Below are 13009 nucleotides of genomic sequence, written 5' to 3'. Positions count from 1 at the left end.
TTAAGAACATAAGAACCGCCCTACTGGGTCAGACCAAAGGTCCGTCTAGCCCAGTATCCTGTCTTCCGACAGTGGCCAGTGCCAGGTGCCCCAGAGGGAATGAACAGAACAGGTAATCATCAAGTGAGCCATACCCTGTCGCTAATTCCCAGCTTCTGGCAAACACAGGCTAGGGACACCAATCCTGCCCATCCTGGCTAATAGCCATTGATAGACCCATCCTCCAGGAATATATCTAGTTCTTTTTTGAACCCTGTTATGGTCTTGACCTTCACAATATCCTCTGGCAAGGAGTTCCACAGGTTCACTGTGTGTTGTGTTAAGAAATACTTCCTTTTGTTTGTTTTAAATCTGCTGCCTATTAATTTCATTTGGTAACCCCTTGTTCTTGTGTTATGAGAAGTAGTAAACAACACTTCCTCATCTACTTTCTCTACACCAGTCATGATTTTATAGACCTCAATCATATCTCCCCTTAGCCGTCTCTTTTCCAAGCTCAAAAGTCCCAGTCTCTCCTCATCTGGAAGCCATTCCATACCCCCTAATCATGTTTGTTGCCCTTTTCTGAACCTTTTCCAATTCCAATATATCTTTTTTGAGCTGAGGCGACCACATCTGCACATAGTATTCAAGACGTGAGTGTACCATGGATTTATATAGAAGCAACATGATATTTTGTGTCCTATTATCTAGCCCTTTCTTAATTATTCCCAGCATTCTGTTTGCTTTTTTGACTAACACCGCACATTGAGTGGATGTTTTCAGAGAACTATACACAATGACTCCAAGATCTCTTTCTCTAGTGGTAACAGCTAATTTAGACCCCATCATTTTATATGTCTAGTTGGGATTATGCTTTCCAATGTGCATTACTTTGCATTTATCAACATTAAATTTCATCTGCCATTTTGTTGCCCAGTCACTCAGTTTTGAGAGATCCTTTTGTAGCTCTTCGCAGTCTGCCTGGGTCTTAAATATCTTTCATAATTTTGTATCATCTGCAAATTTTGCCACCTCACTGTTTACCCCTTTTTCCAGATCATTTATGAATATGTTGAATAGGACTGGTCGCAGAACAGACCCCTGGGGGACACCACTATTTACCTCTCTCCATTCTCAAAACTGACCATTTATACCTACCCTTTGTTTCCTAGCTTTTAACCAGTTACCAATCCATGAGATTCCTCTTATCCCGTGGCAGTTTACTTTGCATAAGAGCCTTTGGTGAGGAATCTTGTCAATGGCTTTCTGAAAATCTAAGTACACTATATCCACTGGATTCCCTCGATCCACATGCTTCTGACCCCCTCAAAGAATTCTAATAGATTGGCAAGGCATGATTTCCCTTTACTAAAACCACGTTGACTCTTCCTCAACAAATTATGTTCATCTCTATGTCTGACAATATTGTTCTTTTTTATAGTTTCAACCAGTTTGCCCAGTACTGAAGTCAGGCTTACAGACCTGTAATGGCCGGGATCACCTCTGGAGCCCTTTTTTAAAATTGGCGTCACATTAGCTATTCTCCAGTCATCTGGCACAGAAGCTGATTTAAATGATAGGTTAGACTAGAGTTAGTAGTTCTGCAATTTCACATTTGAGTTCCTTCAGAACCCTTGGATGAATACTATCTGGTCCTGGTGACTATTTGCTGTTTAATTTATCAATTTGTTCCAAAACCTCCTCTAATGATACCTCAATCTGGGACAGTTCCTCAGATCTATCACCTAAAAAGAATGGCTCAGGTCTGGCTATCTCCCTCACATCCTCAGCCGTGAAGACCAATGCAAAGAATTCATTTAGTTTCTCCGCAATGGCCTTATCGTCCTTGAGTGCTCCTTTAGCACCTTGATTGTCCAGTGGCCCCACTGGTTGTTTAGCAGGCTTCCTGTGTCTGATGCACTTAAAAAAAATTGCTATTACTTTTTGAGGCTTTGGCTAACTGTTCCTCAAATTCTTTTTTGGCCTTCCTAATTGTATTTTTACACTTCATTTGACAGAGTTTATGCACCTTTCTATTTTCTTCACTAGGATTTAACTTCCACTTTTTAAAGGATGCCTTTTTGCCCCTCACTGCTTCTTTTACTTTGTTGTTTAGCCACAGTGGCTCTTTTTTGGTTCTCTTAAATGTGTACCCCAAATTAAAAAAACATAGTAAGTTGAGCCTCTATTATGGTGTCTTTATAAAGTTTCCACACAACTTGCAGAGATTTCACTTTTGGCACTGTACCCTTCAATTTCTGTTTAACTAACCTCCTCATTTTTGTGTAGTTCCCCTTTCTGAAATGAAATGCTACAGTGTTGCACCGCTGTGGTGTTTTTCCTGCTACAGGGATATTAAATTTAATTATATTATGGTCATTATTACCAAGCAGTCCAGCTATATTCACCTCTTGGACCAGATCCTGTGCTCCACTTAGGACTAAATCAAGAATTGCCTCTCCCCTGGTGGATTCCAGGACCAGCCGCTCCAAAAAGCACTCATTTAAGGTGTCAAGAAACTTTATCTCTGCATCCCGTCCTGAGGTGACATGTACCCAGTCAATATAGAGATAACTGAAATCCCGCATTATTATTATTGAGTTTTTTATTTTAATAGCCTCTCTAATCTCCCAGAGCATTTTGCAGTCACTATCACCATCCTGGTCAAGTGGTCGGTAATATATCCCTACCGCTATATTCTTATTATTAGAGCATGGAATTTCTATCAATAGAGATTCTATGGTACAGTTTGATTCATTTATGATTTTTACTTCATCTGATTCTACGCTTCTTTCACATATAATGCCACTCCCCCATCAGCCCAACTTGTTCTGTCCTTCCTATAAATTTTGTACCCCGGTATTACTGAATCCCATTGATTATCTTCATTCCACCAAGTTTCTGTGATGCCTATTATATCAATATCCACATTTAATACGAGGCACTCTAATTAACCTATTTTATTAATTAGACGTCTAGCACTGGTATATAAGCACTTTAAAAACTTGTCTCCTTTTAGCTGTCTGCCATTACACGATGTAATTGAAAGGGACTTTTTTTATTTGACTGTTTCTGATCAGACCCTGCCTGTATTTTATCATTTTCCATCCTCTCCTCCCCACTAGGACATAGAGATTCTCTATTAATTGATCCTCCCCTAAGGGATGTCTGAACCATGTGCTTCTCCGCACCTGTCGGCTTTCCCCCAGCCCTTAGTTTAAAATCTGCTCTACGACCTTTTTAATGTTAAGTGCCAGCAATCTGGTTCCATTTTGGTTTAGGTGGTGCCCATCCTTCCTGTATAGGCTCCCCCTTTCCCAAAAGTTTCCCCAGTTCCTAATAAATCTAAACCCCTCCTCCCTACACCATCGTCTCATCCATGCATTGAGACTCTGCAGTTCTGCCTGTCTAACTGGCCCTGCACATGGAACTGGGAGCATCTCAGAGAATGCTACTATGGAGGTCCTGGACTTCAATTTCTTACCTAGCAGCCTAAATTTGGCCATTTAAATGACTTAGGAGCCAACATCCATTTTCAAAAGTGCCTTAGGAGCCTAACTCATTGATTTTCAATTAACTTTAGACAGCTATGGGTCAGATTTGTAAAGGTATTTAGGTACCTAAGGATCGAGAGAGGTGCCTAGTGGGATTTTCAAAGGCTCCTACATTCCTAACTCCCACTGAAATTCCTAGGCACCTAAGTCACTTTTGAAAATGGGAGTTAGGCTCCTGCATCATTTGAGTGGTTTTGAAGATTGTCTCCAATGTCTGTATAGTGCTTTTAAAAATACAGCCCATATACTGTGACAAGGGGGCTGTTAGCAGCTATAAATAGAGCGCCTTTGGGCAGCCAGCACCCTCATCACTTAGGATATGTAGGGCACTGGGTAGTTAGAGTAGGAGGGAATTAGGTAGTTTACGGGAATCACTTGCACCTGTAGGGAATCTGATAAGCTACTGGAGTAATTAGCTCACCAGCTGGATAGCTCAGAAAAGAAAGCAAGCAGTATAAAAGGCTGAGACCCATTGTGCTGTATCTAAAGCACCGGGCAAGAAATAATAATAAAGACACTTGGTGAAGGTACCTCGTGGACTGTGTGTGCTGTCGAATCACTGAGAGAGCTTACCTGCCAGGGTTTCCAGGGATGGAGGTGGACCAAGCTTACATGTATACATATTGGTATATAAATATATAAAAAGCTAAATATGCAAAACAAAGAAACCTTCAGTATTATAGGCACATCTTTTTGCCCCAGCAATTGCACATGTTTCGGTGTCTAATGATCTGAATGCACTTGCAAGTCAGATGGGGCATCTAAATAGGGGCATCTAAAGGTCTAACTGCGCTCACATTTCATTGCATGTGCACAATTGTATGCACAAGACTGAAAGTTGATATGAGGCCAGGATACAGTCAGTGTCATAATATACAAAGAAGCACAAACACATTAAAAAGGACTGCAGTCCTCCTTCTATTAAAGCAAGTAGCATTTTGCTGTTGACTTCAATGGCAACAAATTCCAATTGAAAAAAAAAATATGTAAAAAAAGGAAAACAGATTTGTAAAGGGAAAATCTATAATTAAGTATAGTCCAGTCATGCAATGTATTGTGACAAACCACCAAAGAGAAGATACTCAGAGTTAAATATTCTTCATTCTCCTTTAATTCATTATTCCTGACACTTACACATTATTCTCAGCTTTCTGTAATACTTGGGCACAGTAAAGTAAATGAAAGGCAGAGTGAGAGATCTTAATTTTAAATTACTGGGTTTAGCTCTTATAACATTAAGTGGGGAGGGAGAGGATTTCAAGAGTGGGCATACTCATTAAACTGTAAAAATCCAGGAGCAAATGGAATAATTGCATGCCTGTTTGAATGTTCAATTATTTGATATTTTCACATAAGCATAGGTTGTGTGTAAACATATGTGGAAATTGTGGGCAAGCTAATTTCATTCCTTGAGACTTTAGCCTTCAGTGTTATTATAAAGCACAGTATTTTTGTTCTGTTTAATATCTACATACACACACTCAAAATGACTAAAGTTAAAAGCGCTGGTAAAAATTGTGCAGACTCTGTTACTAGAAATTGTATCAATCCTTTTTGACCAACTGCTCTTTCATTAAAATTATTATGGATATTCCCCTGAGATCATAATGGCGTCTTCAAAGCCCATGCAATCTTTGAATTGTTCTACATAAAAACAAAAATCTGCAAGTCTTAAGCATATACAGCTTTATGCATAGGGAGGTCGTCCCCTCCCACATCAGGGGAGAGACCCCAGCCCTGCCCCTTCCACCCAAGGCCCCGCCCCTTCCGGGGCGGGAGGAGGAGGCAGAGCTGGCCCGGTACTGGTAAGTGCTCCATTTTACTTTTACCCTTGATTTAAGCACAAGTAGTTGCTTTGATGCTGTATGATTAAATATGACCATTTATATCATTGATATTACCACTGTTATACAATTACAACAAATCTTGTACCAAGTATGTCATGTAAGGGGTCAATGGAAAAGTTATGATTTTCTAAGTATGATTATCCTCTTTATATGCATCTTTGTAGCTGAAGTTATGAATATTGGCTGTGCATTGGTATCTTACACATGTGTTGTATTCTTGGCTAGAATTTACATTAGAGCGAGACAGCTATGTGTTGATGGCCCATTAAGGGCACTTCACCCTAACAATGGGCCATAGAAGAAACTCATCCTGCCCCATAAACCTTTCCTGTGGATGCCTCAGCCAGAATATGGACAACGGGTGCCCATCTGAGTCATCAAAGCATGTAAGGGCATGTCATATGTTCATGTGACCCTGGACTCCATCTTGGGCCAGTAACTTTCCATGCACTGAGCTATGAGCTTCATTTGAGACAGTAAATTTCCAGGCACATGGCAGAAACTATAAAAGACCCCCTGAGATATCTCTATTGTGCATGTTTCCTGCCCTGATTCTCTGGACTGTGGATTTACAACTAAAAGGAGAACTTTTGAACTATGGACTGAGGAGCTTCCAATCTCTTGGAAGTCACCAGAGAGACTTTACAAACCAGCAGTCTATTCCATCACTGCTACAAGCCTGATATAAGGATTTTGCAATCACTTGTTTGTATATGATCTATTAACCATTATTAACTCTCTTCTTCTTTTCTTTTATTATTAAACCTTTAGCTTTAGTTACTAAAAGATTGGCATCAGTGTGATTATTGGGTAAAATCTGAGTTATATATTGACCTGGCTAAGTGGCTGATCTCTTGGGGTTAGAAGGACCCTATAGTTGATGAAAATGGTTTTCAGCAGACACTTATCATATAGTCCAGTGTCTGGGTGGTAAAACCAGGGCTGGAATGCCAATGGAGACTGCATTTTTGACTTCTTGTTAACCACTGTGGTGAGTCAAATGTTTACTTTTGTTACTGGCTTGGTATAACATAATGATAGAGTAATGACCAGTTTGGGGTCATCTAGCACTATTTCTCAGCAGTTTGTCCTGAATTTAGTATCCTCAGCTGTGACCCACTGAGGCAAGGTGACAGTTGCACAAGACTTTTCTTTCTGCAGGGTTGATGCTGAGAGGAGCTGAACACCTGAGACTTCAGTGGGAGCTGAAAGTGCTCAGCACCACTCAGGATGGGGTTTTTGCAAGCTCTTATTCTCCCAGACTGGGATCACAAAACAAGAAGAGGGCCAGGTGCAAACAGTGCTACTGAGACCTGTTTCTGAAATACAATTATCATTCACCTGTGAAAGCACAGTTCAAGAATAGGTCATATACTGCCAAGATATAAAGACGAGAAAATGCTTAACTTGCATGTGGTGAGAAAATGTGTTCATCTGCAAGTGATTAAAATTAGGAACACGTGTATTAGATGGTTGAAAGAAAATAATCCAGTTAGTGCCTGCAAGATGCAGGTTCAGTTATTACCTGCCATTCCACAGTTATTAAAACCTGACAAAACTGTTTAGATTGTACAGTGAGGGCCACTATAAAAAAAACAGACAATAGAAAGAGCTGAGTGTGTTTTTTTACAGGTAGCAGGTGCTTGTGAAATTTAAAATATGTTTTTTTTCTTTTAATGGATGAATATGGTATCCATTAAACTAAGAGGATTGACTTCAAGCAGGTATAGGGCCTGATCCAAAGCCCACTGGTGTCAACCAGAATCTTTCCAGGGACATCAATTAACTTTGGATCAGGTCCACAGATCAGACAGGTGACAGCCCTACATTGCTGTGTCAATGCACCTGCAGTAAATCCTGATTTACATACCTCTCCTATCCCAGTCCTCAGCTACGCATAAGTAGAGCCTGCCAACTACTAAATTACATGCTGTTCTTTGTAATATGGACAACTGGCAATTCAGCTGAGCCCACCACAGTGAGGGTATCATTCTGCAGCCTTTCCATGAATACTTCTACTGATTTCAATGGGACTGCTCATCTGAATGATGCCTGCAGCGCTGGGACCTACTTGTTATCTGTGACCTACGGAAAGATTTGACTCCAGGAGTGAAGTCCTAGCTCAGCTGGATTCAATGGCAAAACTTCCGTTCAGTGGATCTAGGGTTTCACCCTAGGTCTCTAGAGGTGAAAGACTAGTTTTATTTCCAGAATGGGAATATACAGGATTGGGATTATTATCCCCCAAGAAATTTTGTGGGACATACATGAAGGATGGTCTGTACCATAGGTAAAAAAATATGGTCTTCAGAAGAATCTGTGGCCACATCCAGCAACACACTTAAGCATATATGTAATTTTAAGCACATGAATAGTTCTGTTGATGTCAAGCTTTCAGGTGAAGGATATGAGACCAGCAAGTCAATGGGACCACTCACATGCTTAAATCATATACGTGTGTAAGCATTTTGCTGAATCATATCTTTTAAGAGATGAGGACAGAAGTGCCACTGGCAGGGATGATTTAAAGATATCCAAAGAAGGGCTGAACTGCTATAGAGGGAGTCATTTTCCCCATTTTCCTTTTGATTCAAACCCTAATTCATTATATTTATTAGAACATGGTGCCCGAAAATGAGCTGCACACTTCACAACACATACAAGATGGTGTAACATGGTTTAGATATTGTTTTAATTTTTCCACCTGAGATGTTCTCTCCCCCTTTCTCTGCCCTTTTTCTCACAGAGACTAGGTGGGTGAGGTACAGTGTTCACAATCCAGTTACAACATGGTTTCCTGGATCAAGTTGCATCAGGTAGAAGCTCCTAACAGCCTTTAGCATGTCCAAGAAGTTGTGACAATTATAACTAGCTCAAGCTAGTCAAATTCAAACTAGAAATACAGCACAATTTTTATCAGTAATATTTACCAATAATTAACCATTGGACCAACTTCCCCAGAGATATGGTGGATGCTCCATCACTTGAACTCTAATCAAGATTGGATGTTTTTCCAAAAGAAATGATCTTGTGCAGCCACAAATTACAGGCTTGGTGCAGGAATCTCTGAATCAAATTCTATGGCCTGTGTTGTACAGGTTCTCTTCTGGCTTTAACATCTATGAATTAATTAATGGTCGATGACCGTAACAATTCAACACTTCCCTCCCCTGTTTTCACTGGGTTGGCCCAAGAGCTCCACAAGCTCACTGGTTTGGTAGGCCTTTGCTCATTTGTTGATGCTGGTTACCACTCTCTCTCAAATCTTCCTTTTTTTTGTAAGGCTTGAGGTGAGACAATTCCAGCAATATGTGGAGTCCACAGGTCTCTTTCTCCCCAATCTGTTTGATTTTAGCACTAAGTACTGCACAGAGACTGTAGTGGCTGATTATTACTGCATGGTGTAACAAACTGTATATCTGAGTATGTACAACGTGGCTGAGCTAACACTGAAGGAAAAACCTTAACTTTTGGAATGTGCTGACTTTTGAGTGCTTGATTTTTCAGCTTTATTGCTGCATCACCACTAGTTTTTCATTTATTAAAATGAATCTTTACTAGCTGACGTGCTTTCCGCACTCCCGCCCAAACTGTTTCGGTAACACAAAATCGAAGTAATAATGCTTTCTCATCAGCAGAGTTTGGTTTACAGAAAAAGTGTCTTAATGTAACATGACAGGTTTGGGTGATGAGCCATTTATGCTGCTATTAATTCAACAAAGACTTGCTACAAAAAGGACAGGAATTATACAGAACATATTGACCAGATTTAATTTTTACTGAGGGGAAATGTCAACTTTAATGCAAAATACTGATTAAAACATTCAGTTGCCAGCTCTGCTTTTCTTTTCTTTCTGATTGTAAGGAATATACCATACTAGTTATATATATCCCCTTTGTACCCATGGAGGAGAGGGCAGGGTTTGCCACACAGAGTGTAACTGATGGGCCTCTTGCTCACTCACAGATACAGTGGAGTATAATTATTATGGGGATCATGTTGAAAACTTATATTTCAATGTCAAAATATAAATGAGAATGTACAAAAAAAATATTTTTAGCTACCATGCAATGACAAATTTCAATAAAAATGCTGTCTATTTTTTGAGTAAAGTCAGTAGTGACTTCATGGCCTCTCACTCCTATTGTTTGACAAAAACTAGGTCAGACCCAGCTTTGCAGTGGGTCTAACATTCTTTGCCTTAATTCTCTCCTTGCTTATAAAACACTTCTTTACCAAGATCTCTAAAGCCTGTAAAACTCCACAGAATAGCAGCTCTCTCAAATTTAGGGATGGCTGAGCTTGTCTAGTCAAATTTCAATCACACTCAAATATCCTGAGTTTGAAAGTTTGACTTGAACATTAAAGAGATCGTATTCTGCTCACAAGAGAATGTGAGTTGTAGAGGAAATCTATGAAAGCTCAAGAGCTTGTCTTTCACCAACAGAAGTTGGTCCAATGAAAGATATTACAGTAATTTGATAATTACAGTAATTCGATAAAGTATGACATCATTCCGAAGATCGTAACTATACTCCAGCTGTAAGAGGAGAGCCGAGGGGTAAGAAAGAAGAGAAATAAAGAAAAATGGAGAGCGCAGAATCCTGGCTAAGGAGGACAGAAAACCATGAACTCTATTTGCTTCTGTTGTCATCTTTTCTTTTGTGTTTTCTAGCTCCCTTAGTTCTCACATGTACACATCTGTTGCATCTTTTTTGGCCCACACACTTTCCCTTTCTTCCCCCCCTCCCATGCCTTCTTTCTTACTCCACACTCCACATCAAGCATTTTAAAAGTCACTGATGTCTAAATCCTCTTACAGCAATTCCCTTTACTGCTTGTCCTCCCTCTGCCGGGTCTCTCCCCCTCTTCTTATGGAGGGCAAAGAGCAGGAGGCACAGCTGATTCAGCAGAGTGCAGGGCAGACATATTTGAAGCAGCAAATGCAGTTGGGGTGGGTTCTTTTTTCGTAATACAGAATTTACAACATTAAGAATTTACAACACAGAAGCACAAGAATCAAGTTAGCACTTTACCAACCAAGTTAGTAGAGGTGAGGTATCTATAGTGTAGCAGAGAGACAAGTGGATCAAGGGAATATCTTTCATTGGACCAACTTCTGTTGGTGAGAGAGACAAGATTTCAAGCTATACAGTGCTCTTCTTCAGCACGTGGACACAGCAGAATGAGGCAAAAGATTAGGACAGAGCTGCAGAAGAGTTGGGATTTTAGCCAAAACTGTAGCAGGCTGCCAGGACTGGGCATAACAGCAGCAGAGATCAACAAGTGAAAACTGAGAGAACAGATAGATTCTTTCTCTGCCTCACCTCAGCTGATATAAATCAGTGCACTTCCATTGTTTTCAATGGGGAACTATGCTGACTTACATCTGCTCTCTTAACTTGCACAGAATATGTTTAGTTATTAATATTATATCCAGCACTGTTTTACCTGAGTTTTATAACAATTGAAGATAATCAAATGTATTGCCAACAACTGCCAACAAGTCAATCTCCACCAGCTCCTCCTCCCACCCACTGACAATATCTTTTTACACTACAAACTCTTGACATGGCTGCTTCCATAATGTAAAACACGCTGTTAGTAACATGTGATGTTATGATTTTGCATTTACACCATTAATACAGTAAGTTTTTCTCTTTTAAAACAATTACCCAGTTGCTTAATTTTACTAAGTAAATTTTTGTATGAAGACAAAGGTCTATTAGAAAATAAGCATGCAAGACAAGTACCTTGGGTTTCAGGCTTTCATGATCAGGAGGCCGGGAAAAAGACTTAGGTGAACTCAGCTCCCTGGATCTTGACAACGGTGTACAAGGTGACTGGCCTGGGACAGGAGACCTACATGGTGTTACTGATATAGTGGGCAACTGCTTAGGTCTTGCAGCTGATGAATAAACTCTATGTTTTGGGTGTAGTGAGGAGGAATTAAGTTGTGGTGAGTGGGAATGAATATTATAGGGTGGGCAAATAGGCGATGTAGAAGTAGCAGGTGAGGAAGACCAATGGGTTGAGACATTTGAAGGGGTAGGGGAGACAGGATTCAGTTCCTGAGCAGACATCTGGGATGAACCTGCTTTTGATTTATAGGTTGGATGCATAAGATTTGGAGAAGAGGAGGAACATTTTTCTAGGATAGGGGAGAATATGCCTTTTTCATTGGCAGGAGAGGATAAAGGGTATGATTTACAAGTGAAAGTGGGTGAGTAGGTGTGGACTCTCCTAGACTTTTCAGGCCTTTGGGGTTTGTGGACAGGGTAAGGCAATGGTTTTGTAGGAGAAAGTGCAGGGTGAAGGGAAGAAGAGTGTCTTGGGACAGGGGGCGGCACTGAAGATGATTTGGGTTGTAACAGGGGAGACACAACTGTTTTCCTATAGGGAGAAATGGTGGATGACAGAGGATATAATGAGTCAGGAGAAAGTGTTCTGGCATGACGGTGCTTTTTAGGGGAAAGGGATCTAGCCCGAGGAGTAGAAATGGGCTTTGAGGACAAAGGCACATGAATGGGTGAGTGAGACAATAGCGAAGGCCAATGTTCCTCTTGGCTTGGAGAGTTTGACTTAATAGAAAAGCTTGAGGCAGATTTCTTAGGAGTAGGGGGACTTGTTTTAAACTTTTGATCTATTGTGAGTGTTGAGGAGCGAAGGGAGTTAGGAGAAAAGGTAGGGGGACAGGATGCAGGGGAGAGTGGTCTTTGCTGAGATGGGCCTGACTTCAGAATAGCAGTTAAAAGGGAGAGTCTGGTTGGCAGAGGGGATCTAATTCCTGACTTTAGCAGATTTCCACTAGATGACATCCTGCTACAAGGCTCATTTACACTACATATGGTTGAGGAGGAACCATAAAATGGGGAGGACAGTGGTTTAGGACTAGGTGATAATGAATGTGCTGTGATATGGACAGGGGTGGCAAAAAATGTGTTAAATTTCTTAGAAGAACAGGGAGATACAGGCTGATCTGGAGAACCTGGCATTCCTGCTGAATTGGGAAAATATGAAACTGGAGTTGGACTCTTGCTTGGAACTGATGATGCTGTGAATTCAGACATATTGTAAACATAGTTAGGCATAGCAATATTTGGCATTTGAAGGTTATTGGAGAATTGAGTACTGGAAGAAGGGCTGTTTAATACAGATGGGGATCTCTGGGGCATGTAAAGAGGTGAACTGTGAGCAGTAGCCTGAAAACACGTAGATGAATCTTGTTTAGAAGACCTAGCTGCAGACTGCCACTTGTTATAGGATTCTTCCAGAGAAGAGGCTTGTTTCGGGTTAACAATCTCACATTCTACTTTCAGTTTAGTTGGAGAAATTAAGCAGGCAGCAGGTGGTTTATGAGAAAGATGATCAAAAGTAGAAGGAGAAGTTAACTGGGGAAAAAAGAAAGAAAAGTGTTAAAATAGGGTGAGATGAGGGAAACTGTTAAAATCTTACATATCAGTTGCATGATCATGCATAAAGTATTTATATTAGTACTATATTGTGGGCTAACAGCATCGGGGTATCTTAACTGTCAGTAACACAGCCTGGTGGGCTGCTTTCTAATGAGACATGATTCAGAACAAACAACTTGTGCACTTAAATTATTTTGATGGAGATTTTGT

At 40.4% G+C, this 13009-nt stretch overlaps 1 protein-coding gene across 9 annotated transcripts in view; it reads right to left on the bottom strand.

Moving 5' to 3' along the window:
* MLIP (muscular LMNA interacting protein) overlaps window positions 1-13009 on the bottom strand; it is a 168108-nt gene that overhangs the window by 82539 nt on the left and 72560 nt on the right. For 7 of the 9 annotated variants that reach the window (XM_074947830.1, XM_074947825.1, XM_074947827.1 and 4 more), the window contains one exon: window positions 11138-12775. The exons of the other annotated variants lie outside the window; for them this stretch is intronic. In XM_074947830.1, the coding sequence (XP_074803931.1) occupies window positions 11138-12775 (1638 nt within the window). The remainder of the gene's footprint in view (window positions 1-11137; window positions 12776-13009) is intronic. 9 annotated transcript variants of the gene reach the window in all.

This window comes from Natator depressus, chromosome 3 (genome assembly GCF_965152275.1).
Source record: "Natator depressus isolate rNatDep1 chromosome 3, rNatDep2.hap1, whole genome shotgun sequence".
NCBI classification, from domain to species: Eukaryota; Metazoa; Chordata; order Testudines; family Cheloniidae; genus Natator; species Natator depressus.
Note: the sequence above shows the minus strand (reverse complement) of the source record. Positions and strands in the feature narration are given on the sequence as shown.